This window comes from Mya arenaria, chromosome 6 (genome assembly GCF_026914265.1).
Source record: "Mya arenaria isolate MELC-2E11 chromosome 6, ASM2691426v1".
NCBI classification, from domain to species: domain Eukaryota; kingdom Metazoa; phylum Mollusca; class Bivalvia; order Myida; family Myidae; genus Mya; species Mya arenaria.
Genome location: NC_069127.1, coordinates 29497762 through 29516240, shown reverse-complemented (window position 1 = coordinate 29516240; position 18479 = coordinate 29497762). Strand labels below are relative to the sequence as shown.

At 36.1% G+C, this 18479-nt stretch overlaps 1 protein-coding gene across 1 annotated transcript; it reads left to right on the top strand.

The window, feature by feature from the left end:
* Window positions 1-5531: 5531 nt before the first annotated feature.
* LOC128236827 (uncharacterized) lies at window positions 5532-17830 on the top strand. Its single transcript, XM_052951947.1, has 5 exons — window positions 5532-5792; window positions 12292-12507; window positions 14648-14821; window positions 16380-16544; window positions 17152-17830. The coding sequence occupies exons 1-5, from the start codon at window positions 5648-5650 to the stop codon at window positions 17373-17375; spliced, it is 924 nt and encodes a 307-aa protein (XP_052807907.1). The 5' UTR covers window positions 5532-5647; the 3' UTR covers window positions 17376-17830.
* Window positions 17831-18479: the final 649 nt, after the last annotated feature.

The following is an 18479-nucleotide window of genomic DNA, read 5'->3' as shown; positions in this document are numbered from 1 at the left end:
ATATATGGCCAAGTGCTGTCAAAACCGTGCAAACTGGTTGTTTCCATACTTAAACAGTCGCAACTGCTGTGTGAATATGGCCAAGTGCTGTCAAAACCGTGCAAACTGGTTGTTTCCATACTTAAACAGTCGCAACTGCTGTGTGAATATGGCCAAGTGCTGTCAAAACCGTGCAATCTGGTTGTTTCCATACATAAACAGTCGCAACTGCTGTGTGAATATGGCCAAGTGCTGTCAAAACCGTGCAAACTGGTTGTTTCCATACTTAAACAGTCGCAACTGCTGTGTGAATATGGCCAAGTGCTGTCAAACCGTGCAAACTGGTTGTTTCCATACTTAAACAGTCGCAACTGCTGTGTGAATATGGCCAAGTGCTGTCAAAACCGTGCAAACTGGTTATTTCCATACTTAAACAGTCGCAACTGCAGTGTGAATATGGCCAAGTGCTGTCGAAACCGTGCAAACTGGTTGTTTCCATACTTAAACAGTCGCAACTGCTGTGTGAATATGGCCAAGTGCTGTCAAACCGTGCAAACTGGTTGTTTCCATACTTAAACAGTCGCAACTGCTGTGTGAATATGGCCAAGTGCTGTCAAAACCGTGCAAACTGGTTGTTTCCATACTTAAACAGTCGCAACTGCAGTGTGAATATGGCCAAGTGCTGTCGAAACCGTGCACACTGGTTGTTTCCATACTTAAACAGTCGCAACTGCTGTGTGAATATGGCCAAGTGCTGTCAAAACCGTGCAAACTGGTTGTTTCCATACTTAAACAGTCGTAACTGTTTAGGGAATATGGCCAAGTGCTGTCAAAACCATGCAAACTAGTTGTTTTCATACTTTAACAGCCACAACTGTAAAAGGAATATGAGCTCAGTGCGGTCAAAACCATGCAAACTGGTTGTTTTCATACTTTAACATTCGTAACTGTTAAGGTAATATGGCCAAGTGCTGTCAAAAACTGCGCAAACTGTTTTTTTTTCATACTATATAACAGTCGTTACTGTTATGGGAATATGGCTAAGTGCTGTCAAAACCGTGCAAACTGGTTGTTTTTATACTTTAACAGTCGTAACTGTTTAGGGAATATGTCCAAGTGCTGTCAAAACCGTGCAAACTGGTTGTTTCCATACATAAACAGTCGCAACTGCGGTGTGAATATGGCCAAGTGCAGTCAAAACCGTGCAAACTGGCTGTTTCCATACTTAAACAGTCGCAACTGCTGTGTATATATGGCCAAGTGCTGTCAAAACCGTGCAAACTGGTTGTTTCCATACTTAAACAGTCGCAACTGCAGTGTGAATATGGCCAAGTGCTGTCAAAACCATGCAAACTGGTTGTTTTCATACTTTAACAGTCGTAACTGTTAAGGTAATATGGCCAAGTGCTGTCAAAACTGCGCAAACTGTTTTTTTTTCATACTATATAACAGTCGTTACTGTTATGGGAATATGGCTAAGTGCTGTCAAAACCGTGCAAACTGGTTGTTTTTATACTATAACAGTCGTAACTGTTTAGGGAATATGGCCAAGTGCTGTCAAAACCGTGCAAACTGGTTGTTTTTATACTATAACAGTCGTAACTGTTTAGGGAATATGGCCAAGTGCTGTCAAAACCGTGCAAACTGGTTGTTTCCATACATAAACAGTCGCAACTGCGGTGTGAATATGGCCAAGTGCAGTCAAAACCGTGCAAACTGGCTGTTTCCATACTTAAACAGTCGCAACTGCTGTGTATATATGGCCAAGTGCTGTCAAAACCGTGCAAACTGGTTGTTTCCATACTTAAACAGTCGCAACTGCAGTGTGAATATGGCCAAGTGCTGTCAAAACCATGCAAACTGGTTGTTTTCATACTTTAACAGTCGTAACTGTTAAGGTAATATGGCCAAGTGCTGTCAAAACTGCGCAAACTGTTTTTTTTTCATACTATATAATAGTCGTTACTGTTATGGGAATATGGCTAAGTGCTGTCAAAACCGTGCAAACTGGTTGTTTTTATACTATAACAGTCGTAACTGTTTAGGGAATATGGCCAAGTGCTGTCAAAACCGTGCAAACTGGTTGTTTTTATACTATAACAGTCGTAACTGTTTAGGGAATATGGCCAAGTGCTGTCAAAACCGTGCAAACTGGTTGTTTCCATACATAAACAGTCGCAACTGCGGTGTGAATATGGCCAAGTGCTGTCAAAACCGTGCAAACTGGCTGTTTCCATACTTAAACAGTCGCAACTGCTGTGTATATATGGCCAAGTGCTGTCAAAAACCGTGCAAACTGGTTGTTTCCATACTTAAACAGTCGCAACTGCTGTGTGAATATGGCCAAGTGCTGTCAAAACTGTGCAAACTGGTTGTTTCCATACTTAAACAGTCGCAACTGATGTGTGAATATGGCCAAGTGCTGTCAAAACCGTGCAAACTGGTTGTTTCCATACTTAAACAGTCGCAACTGCTGTCTGAATATGGCCAAGTGCTGTCAAAACCGTGCAAACTGGTTATTTCCATACTTAAACAGTCGCAACAGCAGTGTGAATATGGCCAAGTGCTGTCGAAACCGTGCACACTGGTTGTTTCCATACTTAAACAGTCGCAACTGCAGTGTGAATATGGCCAAGTGCTGTCAAAACCGTGCAAACTGGTTGTTTCCATACTTAAACAGTCGTAACTGTTTAGGGAATATGGCCAAGTGCTGTCAAAACCGCGCAAACTGGTTGTTTCCATACTTAAACAGTCGCAACTGTTGTGTGAATATGTCCAAGTGCTGTCAAAACCGTGCAAACTGGTTGTTTCCATACTTTAACAGTCGTAACTGTTTAGGGAATATGGCCAAGTGCTGTCAAAACCGTGCAAACTGGTTGTTTCCATACTATAACAGTCGTAGCAACTGCTGTGTGAATATGGCCAAGTGCTGTCAAAACCGTGCAAACTGGTTGTTTCCATACTTAAACAGTCGTAACTGTTTAGGGAATATGGCCAAGTGCTGTCAAAACCGCACAAACTGGTTGTTTCCATACTTAAACAGTCGCAACTGTTGTGTGAATATGTCCAAGTGCTGTCAAAACCGTGCAAACTGGTTGTTTCCATACTTTAACAGTCGTAACTGTTTAGGGAATATGACCAAGTGTTGTCAAAACCGTGCAAACTGGTTGTTTCCATACTATAACAGTCGTAACTGTTAAGGGGAATATGGCCAAGTGCTGTTTTCCATGCTATAACAGTCGTAACTGCTATGTGAATATGGCCAAGTGCTGTCAAAACCGTGCTAACTGGTTGTTTTCATACTTTAACAGTCGTAACAGTTTAGGGAATATGGCCAAGTGCTGTCAAAACCGTGCTAACTGGTTGTTTTCATACTATAACAGTCGTAACTGTTTAGGGAATATGGCAAAGTGCTGTCAAAACCGCGCATACTGGTTGTTTTCATACTTGACCAAACGTAACTGTTAAGGGAAAGTGGGTCCAGTTCTGTCAAAACCGTGCAAACTGGTTGTTTTCATACTTGACCAAACGAAACTGTCAAGGGAATATAGGCCAAGTGCTGTCAAAACCGTGCAAACTGGTTGTTTTCATACTTGACCAAACGAAACTGTCAAGGGAATATAGGCCAAGTGCTGTAAAAACCGCGCAAACTGGTTATTTTCATACTTGACCATACGTATAACTGTAAAGGGAATATGAGCTCAGTGCTGTCAAAACCGTGCAAACTGGTTGTTTTCATATTTGACCAAACGTAACTGTTACGAAAATATGTGCCAAGTTCTGTCAAAACCGTGCAAACTGGTTGTTTTTATACTTTACCAAACGTAACTGTTAAGGGAATATGGCCAAGTGCTGTCAAAACCGTGCAAACTGGTTGTCACAACTGTAAAAGGAATGTGAGCTAGTGCTGTCAAAACCGTGCAAAGAGGGTGTTTTCATGTATTATCAAATTCTCATGTTCAGTGAATATGTACCCAATCCTGTCAAAACCGTGCAGACTTGGCGTTTTCATGTATATTTAAATTCTGCTGTTCAGTGAATATGTGTCCAATGCTGTCAAAACCGTGCAAACTGGGCGTTTCATGTATTATCAAATTCGTATGTTCAGTGGATATGTGTATAGTGCTGTCAAAACCGTGCAGACTGGCAGTTTTCATATATTATCAAATTCTGCTGTTCAGTGAATATGTGCCCAATGCTGTCAAAACCGTGCAAACTGGACGTTTCAATTTATAATCAATTCTGCTGTTCGGTGGATATAGGTCTAGTGCTATCAAAACCGTGCTAACTGGCAGTTTTCGTATATATTTAAATTCTGCTGTTCAGTGGATAAGTGTCAAGTGCTGTCAAAAACGTGCAAACTGGATGTTTTCATATATTATCAAATTCTGCTGTTAAGAGGATATGGGCTCAGGGCTGTTTAACCCATGCAAAGTGGATGTTTCCATATTTCACCAAATTCTGCTGTTGAGTGGACATGTGCTGTCAAACCTATGCAAACCACATGAACAAGTTATTTTCCTACGTTTACAATACAAACTGATTGTTATCTTTATATACCAAAGGCTTCTCTTTGTTTTAAATGAAAACGGGCCCAGGGCAATCAAACCCAAACTTGTTGTCTCTTTTTTATACCTAACCAAATATTACCGTTTATATGTGATTATATCAAGACCTTACTCGCTGTTTTCTTAAAGCTGCACTCTCACAGATTTGCCGTTTTGACAACTTCTTTTATTTTCTGTCTTGGAATGAGCAATTTTTTTTGCGTAAATATGAGCTAACCATTGATATAAGACTGCTGACAAAAGATCAGATGTCAGATTTTCATTCGGAAATTAATGTTTTAATGTAAAAAGTGTTACTAACGGTTTAAGAAAAATGCATAAATCATCATTTCTTGAACTTAAATTTGAAAACCTGCGATCTATCTGTGAGAGTGCAGCTTTAAACGAGTACGTTACTACATGTCGTGATTACGAATACGCTAGTTAACGTAAGTTAACTAAAAACGCAATTCGTTTTAACGAGATAAAAAAAATAACACGTATGCCACCCCTATGCCAACCAGAGTGGCTTGATGACAAAGGCTCATTTAATAGTCATAATAAATCAGTTCAACTAACCAAAATTATATTTTACACATACTTGAACATGTATTTCATCAATATAATACATTGCCTTAAACATAAAATGAGATTTGACAAAATTAAAAAAATACCCTATACTGTAATATGACAGTATAGGGTACTTTTGACTTTGTCAAATCTCATTTTATATTAAGGCAATGTATTATATTGATGATACACATGTTCAAGTATGTGTAAAGTATAATTTTGGCTTGTTGAACTGATTTTGTATGACTTCAACATGTTTAATGAGCCTTTGTCATCAAACCGCTGTGATGCCAACCGTATGCCTGCACCTTTTGTCGGTGTTTGTAATCAGGGGAGGGTCATTGAATAAAACCGTTTTGAAGTTGTTTACTTAACTTGCAAACGTGATATTATATAAGGTATAAACTCAATGGAGCATTCAGGTAAAGAAATATCAAAACAATTTTGCAATAGCAATACATGTAATGTCTGATTAACTTCCTGTTTGGAATAGATCAACATATTTAGTATGAAACTTTGAAGGTATAGACAGTATATTCTGGAAAAAAAATATGTGTGAAGGACTTTATTGTAAGCTGTTATTGATTTTACTAAGTGTTATGGTATCAACGTGTGTAATTTCAGCAACTATTTCTAAAAAATGGATTGTGATAAACATAACCATCGCCTTTTCTACGTTGGTACGTGATAAAGCAGGTAAGATATTTGTCAGTCACTCAGTATTAATACTACAAATAAGGCCATACCAAATAGATTATATGTTTTAGCGCTATTGTCCTATTTCAAAAGTGCCGTCGATTTGTTTTTATCTTTTTATCTTGATAGCATAGTTAAACAACGCATTTCATGCGAAAAAAAACGTGTACATTTGAAGGTCCACACATTTAAAAAGTAGAGCTAATCTCTGTATGTGCTTTATTTCACACTCGTATCATTGTCATTTATTTGTTCATCCACTCTCATAATTGTATCATATCATTGTCATTTATTTGTTCATCCACTCTCATAATTGTATCATATCATTGCCATTTATTCGCTCATCCTCTCTCATAATTGTAATCATATCATTGCCATTTATTCGTTCATCCACTCTCATAATTCTAATCATATCATTGCCATTTATTCGTTCATCCACTCTCATAATTGTATCATATCATTGCCATTTATTCGTTCATCCTTGCTCATAATTGTATCATATCATTGCCATTTATTCGTTCATCCACTCTCATAATTGTAATCATATCATTGCCATTTATTCGTTCATCCACTCTCATAATTGTAATCATATCATTGCCATTTATTCGTTCATCCACTCTCATAATTGTAATCATATCATTGCCATTTATTCGTTCATCCACTCTCATAATTGTAATCATATCATTGCCATTTATTCGTTCATCCACTCTCATAATTGTAATCATATCATTGCCATTTATTCGTTCATCCACTCTCATAATTGTAATCATATCATTGCCATTTATTCGTTCATCCACTCTCATAATTGTATCATATCATTGCCATTTATTCGTTCATCCACTCTCATAATTGTAATCATATCATTGCCATTTATTCGTTCATCCACTCTCATAATTGTAATCATATCATTGCCATTTATTCGTTCATCCACTCTCATAATTGTAATCATATCATTGCCATTTATTCGTTCATCCACTCTCATAATTGTAATCATATCATTGCCATTTATTCGTTCATCCACTCTCATAATTGTAATCATATCATTGCCATTTATTCGTTCATCCACTCTCATAATTGTAATCATATCATTGCCATTTATTCGTTCATCCACTCTCATAATTGTAATCATATCATTGTCATTTATTCGTTCATCCACTCTCATAATTGTATCATATCATTGCCATTTATTCGTTCATCCTTGCTCATAATTGTAATCATATCATTGCCATTTATTCGTTCATCCACTCTCATAATTGTAATCATATCATTGTCATTTATTCGTTCATCCACTCTCATAATTGTATCATATCATTGCCATTTATTCGTTCATCCACTCTCATAATTGTATCATATCATTGCCATTTATTCGTTCATCCACTCTCATAATTGTAATCATATCATTGTCATTTATTCGTTCATCCACTCTCATAATTGTATCATATCATTGCCATTTATTCGTTCATCCACTCTCATAATTGTAATCATATCATTGCCATTTATTCGTTCATCCACTCTCATAATTGTATCATATCATTGCCATTTATTCGTTCATCCACTCTCATAATTGTAATCATATCATTGTCATTTATTCGTTCATCCACTCTCATAATTGTATCATATCATTGCCATTTATTCGTTCATCCACTCTCATAATTGTAATCATATCATTGCCATTTATTCGTTCATCCACTCTCATAATTGTAATCATATCATTGCCATTTATTCGTTCATCCACTCTCATAATTGTAATCATATCATTGCCATTTATTCGTTCATCCACTCTCATAATTGTAATCATATCATTGCCATTTATTCGTTCATCCACTCTCATAATTGTAATCATATCATTGCCATTTATTCGTTCATCCACTCTCATAATTGTAATCATATCATTGTCATTTATTCGTTCATCCACTCTCATAATTGTAATCATATCATTGCCATTTATTCGTTCATCCACTCTCATAATTGTAATCATATCATTGTCATTTATTCGTTCATCCACTCTCATAATTGTATCATATCATTGCCATTTATTCGTTCATCCTTGCTCATAATTGTAATCATATCATTGCCATTTATTCGTTCATCCACTCTCATAATTGTATCATATCATTGCCATTTATTCGTTCATCCACTCTCATAATTGTATCATATCATTGCCATTTATTCGTTCATCCACTCTCATAATTGTATCATATCATTGCCATTTATTCGTTCATCCACTCTCATAATTGTATCATATCATTGCCATTTATTCGTTCATCCACTCTCATAATTGTATCATATCATTGTCATTTATTCGTTCATCCTTGCTCATAATTGTATCATATCATTGCCATTTATTCGTTCATCCACTCTCATAATTGTATCATATCATTGCCATTTATTCGTTCATCCACTCTCATAATTGTATCATATCATTGTCATTTATTCGTTCATCCACTCTCATAATTGTATCATATCATTGTCATTTATTCGTCCATACTTTCTCTCATAATTGTATCATATCATTGTCATTTATTCGTTCATCCTCTCTCATTTTTGTATCAGTTTATACGTTTTTAAAAGTTGGAGTAAATAAAAAAAACATCGAATAAATTAAATATGCCAATTTTACTTTTATCATGTTTTTCGCCCCAAAATCATTTCAATGATCATAGAAGAATGTCTTTGTGGATTTATTTTTCATTATGAAAGCTTAAAATCAACCCGCTAGCAATCGTAACAACTCGGCCATCTCCGGCAAGCGTCAATTCCTGTTGAATACTGGCCGAGGTGTTCCGATTGACTCGCTCGATGACGCGATACATGCCTGTCAAAACCAACCCGCTCGATAATGTGATGCATGCCTGTCAAGCACGTTTAAGCTGTTCACCTTGCATTCATTCTCGTTCACCAGAGTGATGATGCTATGGGGTTTGATTTATCTTTATCAAACCTCTGATGAATGAGAAACCTTGCATTTAAACGTTCAATTATGGACTGCTAACCACATGAAAACGTGAATTTAAAAATAGAAATAAAATCGTATAGTGTTAAACGCTGGAGTCTATATAACATCCGTTAAACCCAATCGTAACAACTCGGCCATCTCCGGCAAGCTTCGAGATAGACAATTCCTGTTGGATACTGACCGAGGTGTTCCGATTGGTTAAACCCGTGTAAAACCACCAGGAAAGGGTGCGTTGTTATGCCACATCCCATATGTCCACCGCCCATTCCCCCACCCCCACCCTTATAAATTAACAAAATGGCAAGAATAATTGGTTAATTGTAACAAGTACAAATCTTTAAAAAATCATTTGTTATACTATTATTCTATAATATTTTATTTAAAAGATATAGACTAATATAATAGAAAATAAATAGCTTGTGATTAAGTACTTGTTACAGTTCCCCTATCATTATGCATAAGCCTAGAAATATGTTTGCCTTTTGGGTAATTGATGAGAGAGGGGCGGGTCCAGTGGGGGAATGCAGCCGCCCCCTAAAGTCACCCAAGATTACTTTTTATTTCAATGAAGGAACTATAAAGTACAGCTCTGTGTAGCTATACTATTGGTGCCATTAATACTAGTGTTTGAAAATCGGACTCTACGTATTTGCTAACGATAATCGAATCGAATCGGACCAAGTATTTCGATTTACTATCGGATAATAATCGAATGTTCATAATATCATTTAGGAAATACATTCTTTATACATAGTATAATCATGATCATTTAAATGGTTAAACCTGGAATCAGTACATGTGATACTATAGGCATGCTTTTTGCAGCAGTAAGTAAATATCCCTAACCTTTTCTGTCTTTAAAAACATAACAACAAATCACATACTTAATAATTGCACATCAATTGCAAAATGATTCACACCGCATCAAGAAAGTTATCATAGCATTTCATCCATGTCAAAGCATATTAAATACTTGTTAACCAGCTTAACATGCAATAACCTGTAACATTGAAGATTTCATTGAAGTATCTTAATTTCATAAAACTTTCACAATAAGTTATTTTGTTAATACCAAGCGATACCAATAAAGGGTTCAAGAACAGAATGCATCGAACCGGGATCCCCGGTATTTGCAGGTTGTGCGACTTTTTAAGGAAAAGTTTACATTCACCGCATTTGTGTAAAAGAGTGAACCCCCTTCTTAAAATGAACTCAACAAGAATTTACCGGAAAGAAATAATTGACATTTACCCTTCTTTTACCGCATAAGAATGCGTAGTTAACGGAAGTAACATTAGCGACATCGATTTTGGACAGCCACTATCGATTGTCGCCGACATAGCATTGTCAGCGACGATTTATCGATTATTTTCGATAACCGTTTTATCACTAATTAATACAGCTACGTCTGCACAGTAACTACAGCACGCATGTAGAACCTAGGTCCGCGCTGCAGCTGTAGCTTTAAATTTAAAGTTGTAGCTTTATGATACGTTTTATTGTTGCAGTATACCACTAGTTGAGTCTTTTTCATACATGAAGTTACACGTTGTAGGTTGGGCTCAGGGTAAAGAAATGGCTCCCCCCCCCCAAAAAAAAAAAAAAAACACACAAAAAAAACACACACACACACACAGAGAAAAATTGTCTCAATAATATAGTCACACATATCACTCTTGTTGTTTTGTCCGTGGACAGGTTTCAAACATTGATTCGGACCAAACAATGACACAACTTCCTCAGATTAGATTACTCCAATGAATTCCTATTTTTGGTGCACAAGGCGGCATCCTGAAAATTAATTATGTAACTATAAAAGTTGATATGGTTATTGTGTATATCTTTTTCATATGTCATGGAAATATACAATATTACATATAATATGGTCGTTCGGGCGTCTGTATATTGTTGTTACGTACTTGTAAGAAACTAATTAGGGATTTGACAACTATAGACAGAAGTTTAACTTAAAAAACAACTATGTCTGTCAACAGCTTCAGTCGCACCTAAGTCGATTAAATGAAAATGAAAAAAATACACTCGATTTGTTTGCTTCTCAATTCTGTAAATTTATACTATTGTAAGCATAGTTTCTTGTCATATCTATTTTCATTGTAAATTGTATTTTCCGTTATTTATCAGTTTCAGTGCCCATGATTTATGTATTACTTTCTAAAAATACTGGTACAATGTTTTTAATGTGTACTTTCGTCCGTAGACGTGTTATTACTGTTGTTATCGCTGTTGCTGTTTTGTTCTATCTAAATTTAATAGTGCATTATTGGCGCAGCGTGAAAACGCAGTATCGAATACGTTTCAAATGTGTATCATTGTGGGTCACATGATACATAATCAAAATGGACCAGCCAGCATTATTATTGTAAAATAAATTTTAAAATGTTTGAAAACAGTTCAACCGCTATGAACAAACAGTTGTTTAAACTGATTAAGGAAAAAAAACATCAATTAAGATACAAAACAACGTATGTCTGATACCGTTATTACACATCTTTGGACATATTTAATGGGTATTAACTTATTAAATAACTACCCTGAACTCGTAGGCTACCTTTTATAGCGATCGGAACACATCGGCCAGTATCAAACATCTCGATGGCCGAGTTGTTAAGATTGCTTTTTATATCGTGTACTGTGTTTTACTTATCCACTGGAAGGACTTGAAGGTGTTTGAAGAAACGTTAATCTAAAAATAACTCATGAATACGTCATCGTGGTAAATGCATAAATAGAGAGACTCAGAAAATAATTTGTCCGCCCGGTTAGCTCAGTCGGTAGAGCGTTGGACTGTTAATCGGACAACCCGAGTTCGATTCCCGGGCGGACCAGGTCACTTCTGTTGTGATTGGTTATGAAATCCTTTCTACGACCATTCGCACTGTACCACTGCCCCCCTGGCATGTACAGAAGTTGTCAGTTCCTTTCAGAAGTGAAGTCACCTAGTACTGGTTCACCGCCCAGGATAGGTTTGCGGTGGTTGAACTGACACTCTGGGACCCTTCAATGTGCTCACGCCGGGACCCGGAGTATAAACTACTAACACCACCACATAATTTGTTCTAGTTATGCACGAGTCAATTGTAACCACGGCACCCAAGGTCCGGGGGTATACCGGGGATAGCCGGAGAAACGGACCGTGTTTTTACCTTCCAGTTGGCCCCGCAGTGCCGGGTGAATGCGATAGTTTTGTCTTCCAGCCAAATATAGCGGGGAAATGGGCTTTACCTAGCGCCTCTTGGGTGCGGGGGCATTTGGCGGGGGTTTCGCGAGCAATTCGTCCCCGGGCTTGTCTGGACCGAAGGTCAAAGTCCCCGCTATTCCCCCGGGGGGCGTGGTTACAATTGTCTGGTGCAAATAACAAAAATAAATAATAAACTGAAATGCTTTAGTAATAAGTGGGAACTACAGGTGCAAGCACATAAATTTAGCCAAAACTTGAATGAAGATCCGGGTAAGGGGCACGTCATTAAACATCAGATTCCATATAATTATGTCCTTACATCCATTTTTTACCATTTCTTTCAGTTCGGGTTGAAGCTGTTAGTCATAATTATGTAGAAGTCGGACTTTGGCAAATGTACAGCTGCAACCACACCACCAGTCGGTCGGCTCCGGTTTCCCCTGATGGTTTCCATGGCAACTTATCCGACCCAGTTGACGTCACATCCTGCATTACGGCCAGCACAAATAAGTTCAGTAGTGTGGTTCGCTGGTTGGGAGTGTCCTATCAAACAACTGAAGGTTAATCTTTCACATCAAAGTTTCTTTACAATATCTGAAAAAACAACAACAGAAAACATAATCTAAACAGTCAATGGTTAGATATGTGTTAAGTTAAAGCTGCACTCTCACAGATATACCATTTTTACAACTTTTTTTTTGTCTTAGAAAGAGCAAATTTTTGCGTTAATATCTGCAAACCAATGATAAAAGATTGCTGACAAAAGATCAGATCGCAGATTTTCATTTTTCCGTTCGAAAATTAATGTTTTATGGCTTAAACCGTTACTAACGGTTTAAGAAAAATGCATAAAACATCAATTTTTGAACTTAAATATAAAAATCTGTGATCTCTTTTTTTGTCAGCATTCTTATTTAAAGATGCACTCTTTAACTCCCAACTTAGATTTACCACAATTAATAATATTGTTTTAACATTCCAAAAAGGATGAATAAATGTCGAAAACAATGGTTCTTGTAAAGGATACCGAGTTTAATTTGAAAGAAATGAGCATAAAACAAGGTATTTTTACCTTATAAAACTATAGAAGATCACAGTAAACCTTTTAGCATTCACCAATCATTTAATATTTTTGCGCTTTCTGCTATTAAATGGATGGTTACAATCTTGTTATCATTAATATATATTTTCCATAATTGCATTATTTAGTAAGTAGTCAAAGGTTTATCAGTCAAAATTTATGTTTGCAATACATGTGCATGTATTGATTTTGAATAAGAGTGTCACTTTAACTGGTTTCCATGGATTTTCGCAAAAATAGGCTCGTTTCAAGACAAAAAATAAAAACGTTGTCAAAACTTTCAATCTGTGGGAGTGCAGCTGTAAGTTTACAACGTGATTAACGACATGTCGTTCTTATCTTTTAAACGTTACATGGAGTATTGGGTAATGTGCATAAGTATTCAAATAATATAAAGCGAGCTGAAACAGTTGTCTCATATCTTGTTAATACTTTTAGATCACAAGTGTATCGATAAAACATCCAGAGCAGAAAAAGAACTTTAAGTTAACAGCGATGCTGTTAACAACGTTGTTCATTTTAACAAACGTCTGGCCCCAATATCATAAAAATGCTTTGGTCGAATTTCAATCTCAGACTCAACTCATTTTACCACATAAAAGCATAGTACGATTCAAACTCGTGCATGCTTTTAAAAATATACTTTTTAATAGAATGTGTTGATAAAACAATATTTTCAAAGAAAAAATAATTCTGGAGCAAAAATTATACTGGTAAAAGTATTGGACGCACCGTTTTACTACGTTTGATGTCGTATAAATTTTGAAGTACTTAATCTGCATGTTAACAATAATGGAGCGGTATTCGGTTCAAAATCTGCATGTTAACAATAATGGAGCGGTATTCGGTTCAAAATCTGCATGTTAACAATTATGGCGCGGTATTCGGTTCAAAATCAGCATGTTAACAATTATGGCGCGATATTCGGTTCAAAATCTGCATGTTAACAATTATGGAGCGGTATTCGGTTCAAAAATGAAATTTGCAAATTGCCAACATTTGTATGCTTTATTAATAATCTATTACAGTACATTTTATTCATGTATTGTTTAATTCGTTGTAATAAAGTGTTAAATCGGAATTTACATTTCGTTTTCCATCTTTCTTGAATAGGCATTGTCTGTATCTGGTTAGCAAATTTCAACATGTTCCAAACCGCTATGTGTCTAACGCCTAATGCCAAACCGCAATACGCTTAACTCGATTTCGATTACGAAACTAAACATGTAAATGTCAACGTATCACTGAAATGTCGTCGTTTGTTTCGAAATTGTCTTCATATATTGCAAATCGGAATGTGTCTATTGCTTAAGTTCAAACCGCGATACGATCAACCTAGAATTTGATTACGAAACTGAAGATGAGCTTGTCAATGTTAGCTCCAACTAATCACGGAAAGCGGTTTGGAACATGTCGAAATTTGCTAGCCAGATACAGACAATGCCTATCCAAGAAAGATGGAAAACGAAATGTAAATTGCGATTTACAACAAATTAAACAATACATGAATAGAATGTACTGTAAGAGATTATTAATAAAGCATACAAATGTTAACAAATTGCAAATTTCATTTTTGAACCAAATACATAAACAATTGCTAGCATTCTTTCTATTTTCAGGAACACTTCTCGCACAGACTGTACCCAACTACCTGTTAAACATTCGTTTTATTGTCGTAGCAGGGGCATGCTTTTCGTTCCTCTGTTTGGTTGCTCTTGGCTTTTACTATGCATCTGATGTCCGTTTCAAAAAGATAAAGGGCATTTTCGCTGGAATGTGGGGAGTTTTCACAGGTATACTGTATTTTTTTGTCGATTGGTCGGTTTAATGTATATCTACTGTGTTAAAGTCAGTGTTTATATTTGGTCCTCTACATAGTCCAAATATTTGAACGTTGACAGATTTTTTTTAGATTTTTGATATGGCAAATCCTTCACGTACAAATTGTTTAGTATCAAAAGTGGGTAGTTGTTCCGATCAGGATTCCGGGTTAAAGCATATAGCGTCTATAAAATATCATAAAAACAAAGAAATATTACCAAATAATGTTATTTTATATTAGTTCCGTACACAAAAAATAAATATCCAACTTATAATTATGAGTTTGACGGCTTTTCTTCATTTCATTCTGTCAAAACATAACGATATATACATGAAGGGCACCTGCAAGGCTTCAGGGCACCGTTTTAAATCGCTCGGAACATTTCGTCCATGGCCGAGTTGTTACGATTGTATAACGAGGTATATCTCGAAGCTTTGTCGGAGGAGGCCGAGTTATTACGATTGTATGGAGTTGTTCCCCTTCGCATAATTGTTTTCTGTGTCAGTCAACTTTCGGTTTATTGGAAAGGTAAACAACTTGTTTTAATGCATTAAATGCTTGTTTAGTGCAAAATAGCATTTCACTTACATGGTAAAATATGAAAATAACTCTTTATGATCAATTTCAACCATAAAATACTTCACTTAAAACAATTCCAATATTTTTAAAACACCCCCGTTTTTTGCACATTCCCGTTTAGACGTTAGGGATTGGAAGAATCCCGTATAACACGTCTAATATTTTAGACTAGTCCTCTACACAGCTAGGTTGGTAGGTCGGCGCTGGGCTAAATTGTTGAGAAGACAAAATTAATTACTGATTTACTTAGTGTTGAGCGCGAAATGCCTTTCGTGAACTTAGTATTAGTGATCCCATTGTTGGAGGCATGAGAGCAGACATTAAAGCTATACAATATCTTTATCAATCATGAAACAAGTATTGTTTCAGACTTTATAAGTCACGGGGTTAGTAGGTGACCCAATATGGGATATATGAGCAAAGGAAACCATATCGGATGAGAGTAGCGAAGCTCGAACCAGAATATGGTTTCTTCCGTTTAAATGCACAGTGGCTTGATGACAAAGGCTCATTAAAGTCACAATAAAAAAATTCAACTAGCCAAAATTATATTAATGAGCCTTTGTCATCGAGCCACTGTGTTTAAATGTTTCATTTATTCATCGGAATCGGAAAATAGACGCCATTTTGGTACGATATAAATTTGGTGACCCAATATGGAAAAATATGGGATCACCACGAGACCAGTCCTGGACCAATGGCGTTACGTCATTTATGTTGGAGGCGTGATATTATATCATATTGGCCAAAGAAAAAGAAAAACCAGGATACAGAAGAAACATGCCTATGATTGCATAGTCTGGTTCTATCTCAGAAAAAATATTTTTAGCAACTGCTCAAAACATGTATGTATGTAAAATGTATTTACTAAGTCCTGTTAGTGACTAAATAACAAAAAAAATCAAATATTATTCGCAGAAATTCAGCATTGATGTCCTTTCTGTTTGCAGTGTTAACCCTCGTTGGTATAACGACATGCCACATGCTTCTGCTCCGATGGCTTCTACAGCTGGGATCCAACATAGAAATGCAATGTCAGGGACATTCACAAGCAGACAGGAGCAACATCACCTGTGCCTTTAAAACAGAAGTACCTATGGTGGCTTTGCTAAACGGTAGATAGTTTGTCAATCTAGTTAAAGAGCTTGATTTTACTTGCTTACGCGATTACAGCATAGCGTAAGGAAGCCACTGATTGGCTGGGGGAAAGGTCGCCAGTAGATGACCTCCTATGTGTGGCATCAGGGAATAAGAATCCAAGTGTTTTCATTGGACTGCAAAATTAACTAGACAATGGAATAAATGAATCACTGAGGCGTGTCAAAGAATAAGGATAATAATGAAATTAGATATGACACCGGGTACAAATACGGAGTGTATATTTCGGATATACATGTAGCTTTAATTGGATTGAAATTTTGTTTTGTTTTGGTGATATATATATATCAAGTAAAATCTATATCTAATTATTAAAAGCCAAAAACCAAAGCAAAACGTTTTTAGACATATTTGGTAAGTCGCATAACTGTTCCTTATCAAATCTCGTTTAAATCGACAATAGCTATAACGGTGATAAAACAATGAACACACCTTTTTAATCCTTAAATCGGGTTTAAGAAACATGAGAAAATTGGATATCCGGTCTTATATACTTTATATTAACATGCTTATAACAATTATCAATATATACATGTTAATAATTACATTCTATTTTTGTTGCAGCGTTAGCACTTACTTTATGCATTGTTGTGGTAGTCATACTGACTGCAGACGTGTGTTGCCGTAGACCTCGGAGGTTGCCGGAATACGTTGGTATGCCAATGGAGCTTGTAGACTTTGGTCCTGTTGTTTGTCCCGCCGACAGTGAGGAGGACGTCCAAAGATTTAGAAACAAAGCGGGAACTAGCTGTGATGACGGAGCATCCACCTCTAATCAGCCTGATTAGAGTACATATTCAATCAACACGATGTTGCAATATCGTTCTTGCATTTTGGACAGATACCAATTATCTTTAATACAAAATGATTTTGTTGTTGTATAGTGATACACATGTTTTTTTTTATTGTGATAAAGCATCATCATCATCATCATCATCATCATCATCATTAGAGCCATCAGAGCCATTATCATCAAAATCACCATCAAAGTCATCAGCAGAGTCATCATCACAGTCATTAGAAGAGTCATCATCACAGTCATCAGCAGAGTCATCATCACAGTCATCATCATCAGTATAGTCATCAGAGGCAATCTCATCAGACTCAATATCAGAGACAATTGTAATAGGCTGCAGTGAAGTGTTGACCTGATATTTGTTCTATGTGTATTTAAGTTTCGTTGTTACATAAAGAATGCATTTAATAAACTGACATTAAAATAATGATTTATTTATGAACTGAAGGATTGTCTTGTCTCTCTATACAGCGTTACAGTACAGTTTAGTAATAATTTTATCTAGACGTGCAAACATGTCATATATTCTTCAAACTTCAGGAATACACATGTGAAAAATTCTTGCTGTTTGTAAACTCTAGATGATACTTGTTTCTTTCAGTATAAGATCGTAATTCATTTTATAAATATCAATAAAAAATGGCAATAATTCAACGATTAGCATATTGAAAAAAATGTTTAATGGCACGCAAGTCAAAAAAAGAACGTCACAAGGACAGACAGATTAAATCACCCTTTTTCTTAACGAAAACATTCTACAAGCATATGTATACAGCAACATATTAAAGTGACACTCTTATTCAAAATCAATACATACAAATTTACAAAAAAAACAACATGATAAACCCCATAACTACTTACTAAATAATGTATATGGGGAAATATTAATTGCTGATTGTAACAGTGTATTTAATAACTGAAAACGCAAAAATATTAAATTATTGGTGAGTGCTAAAGGATTTACAACATCACGACACACCAACCCATGGATGAACACCGAAATTAAAAGAACAATTAGAAAAAAAAACCCAGAGAGTATATAAAAAAAAGCGAGAATATCAAACCAGAAACGGGACTTAGACAGGTACAAGAGATT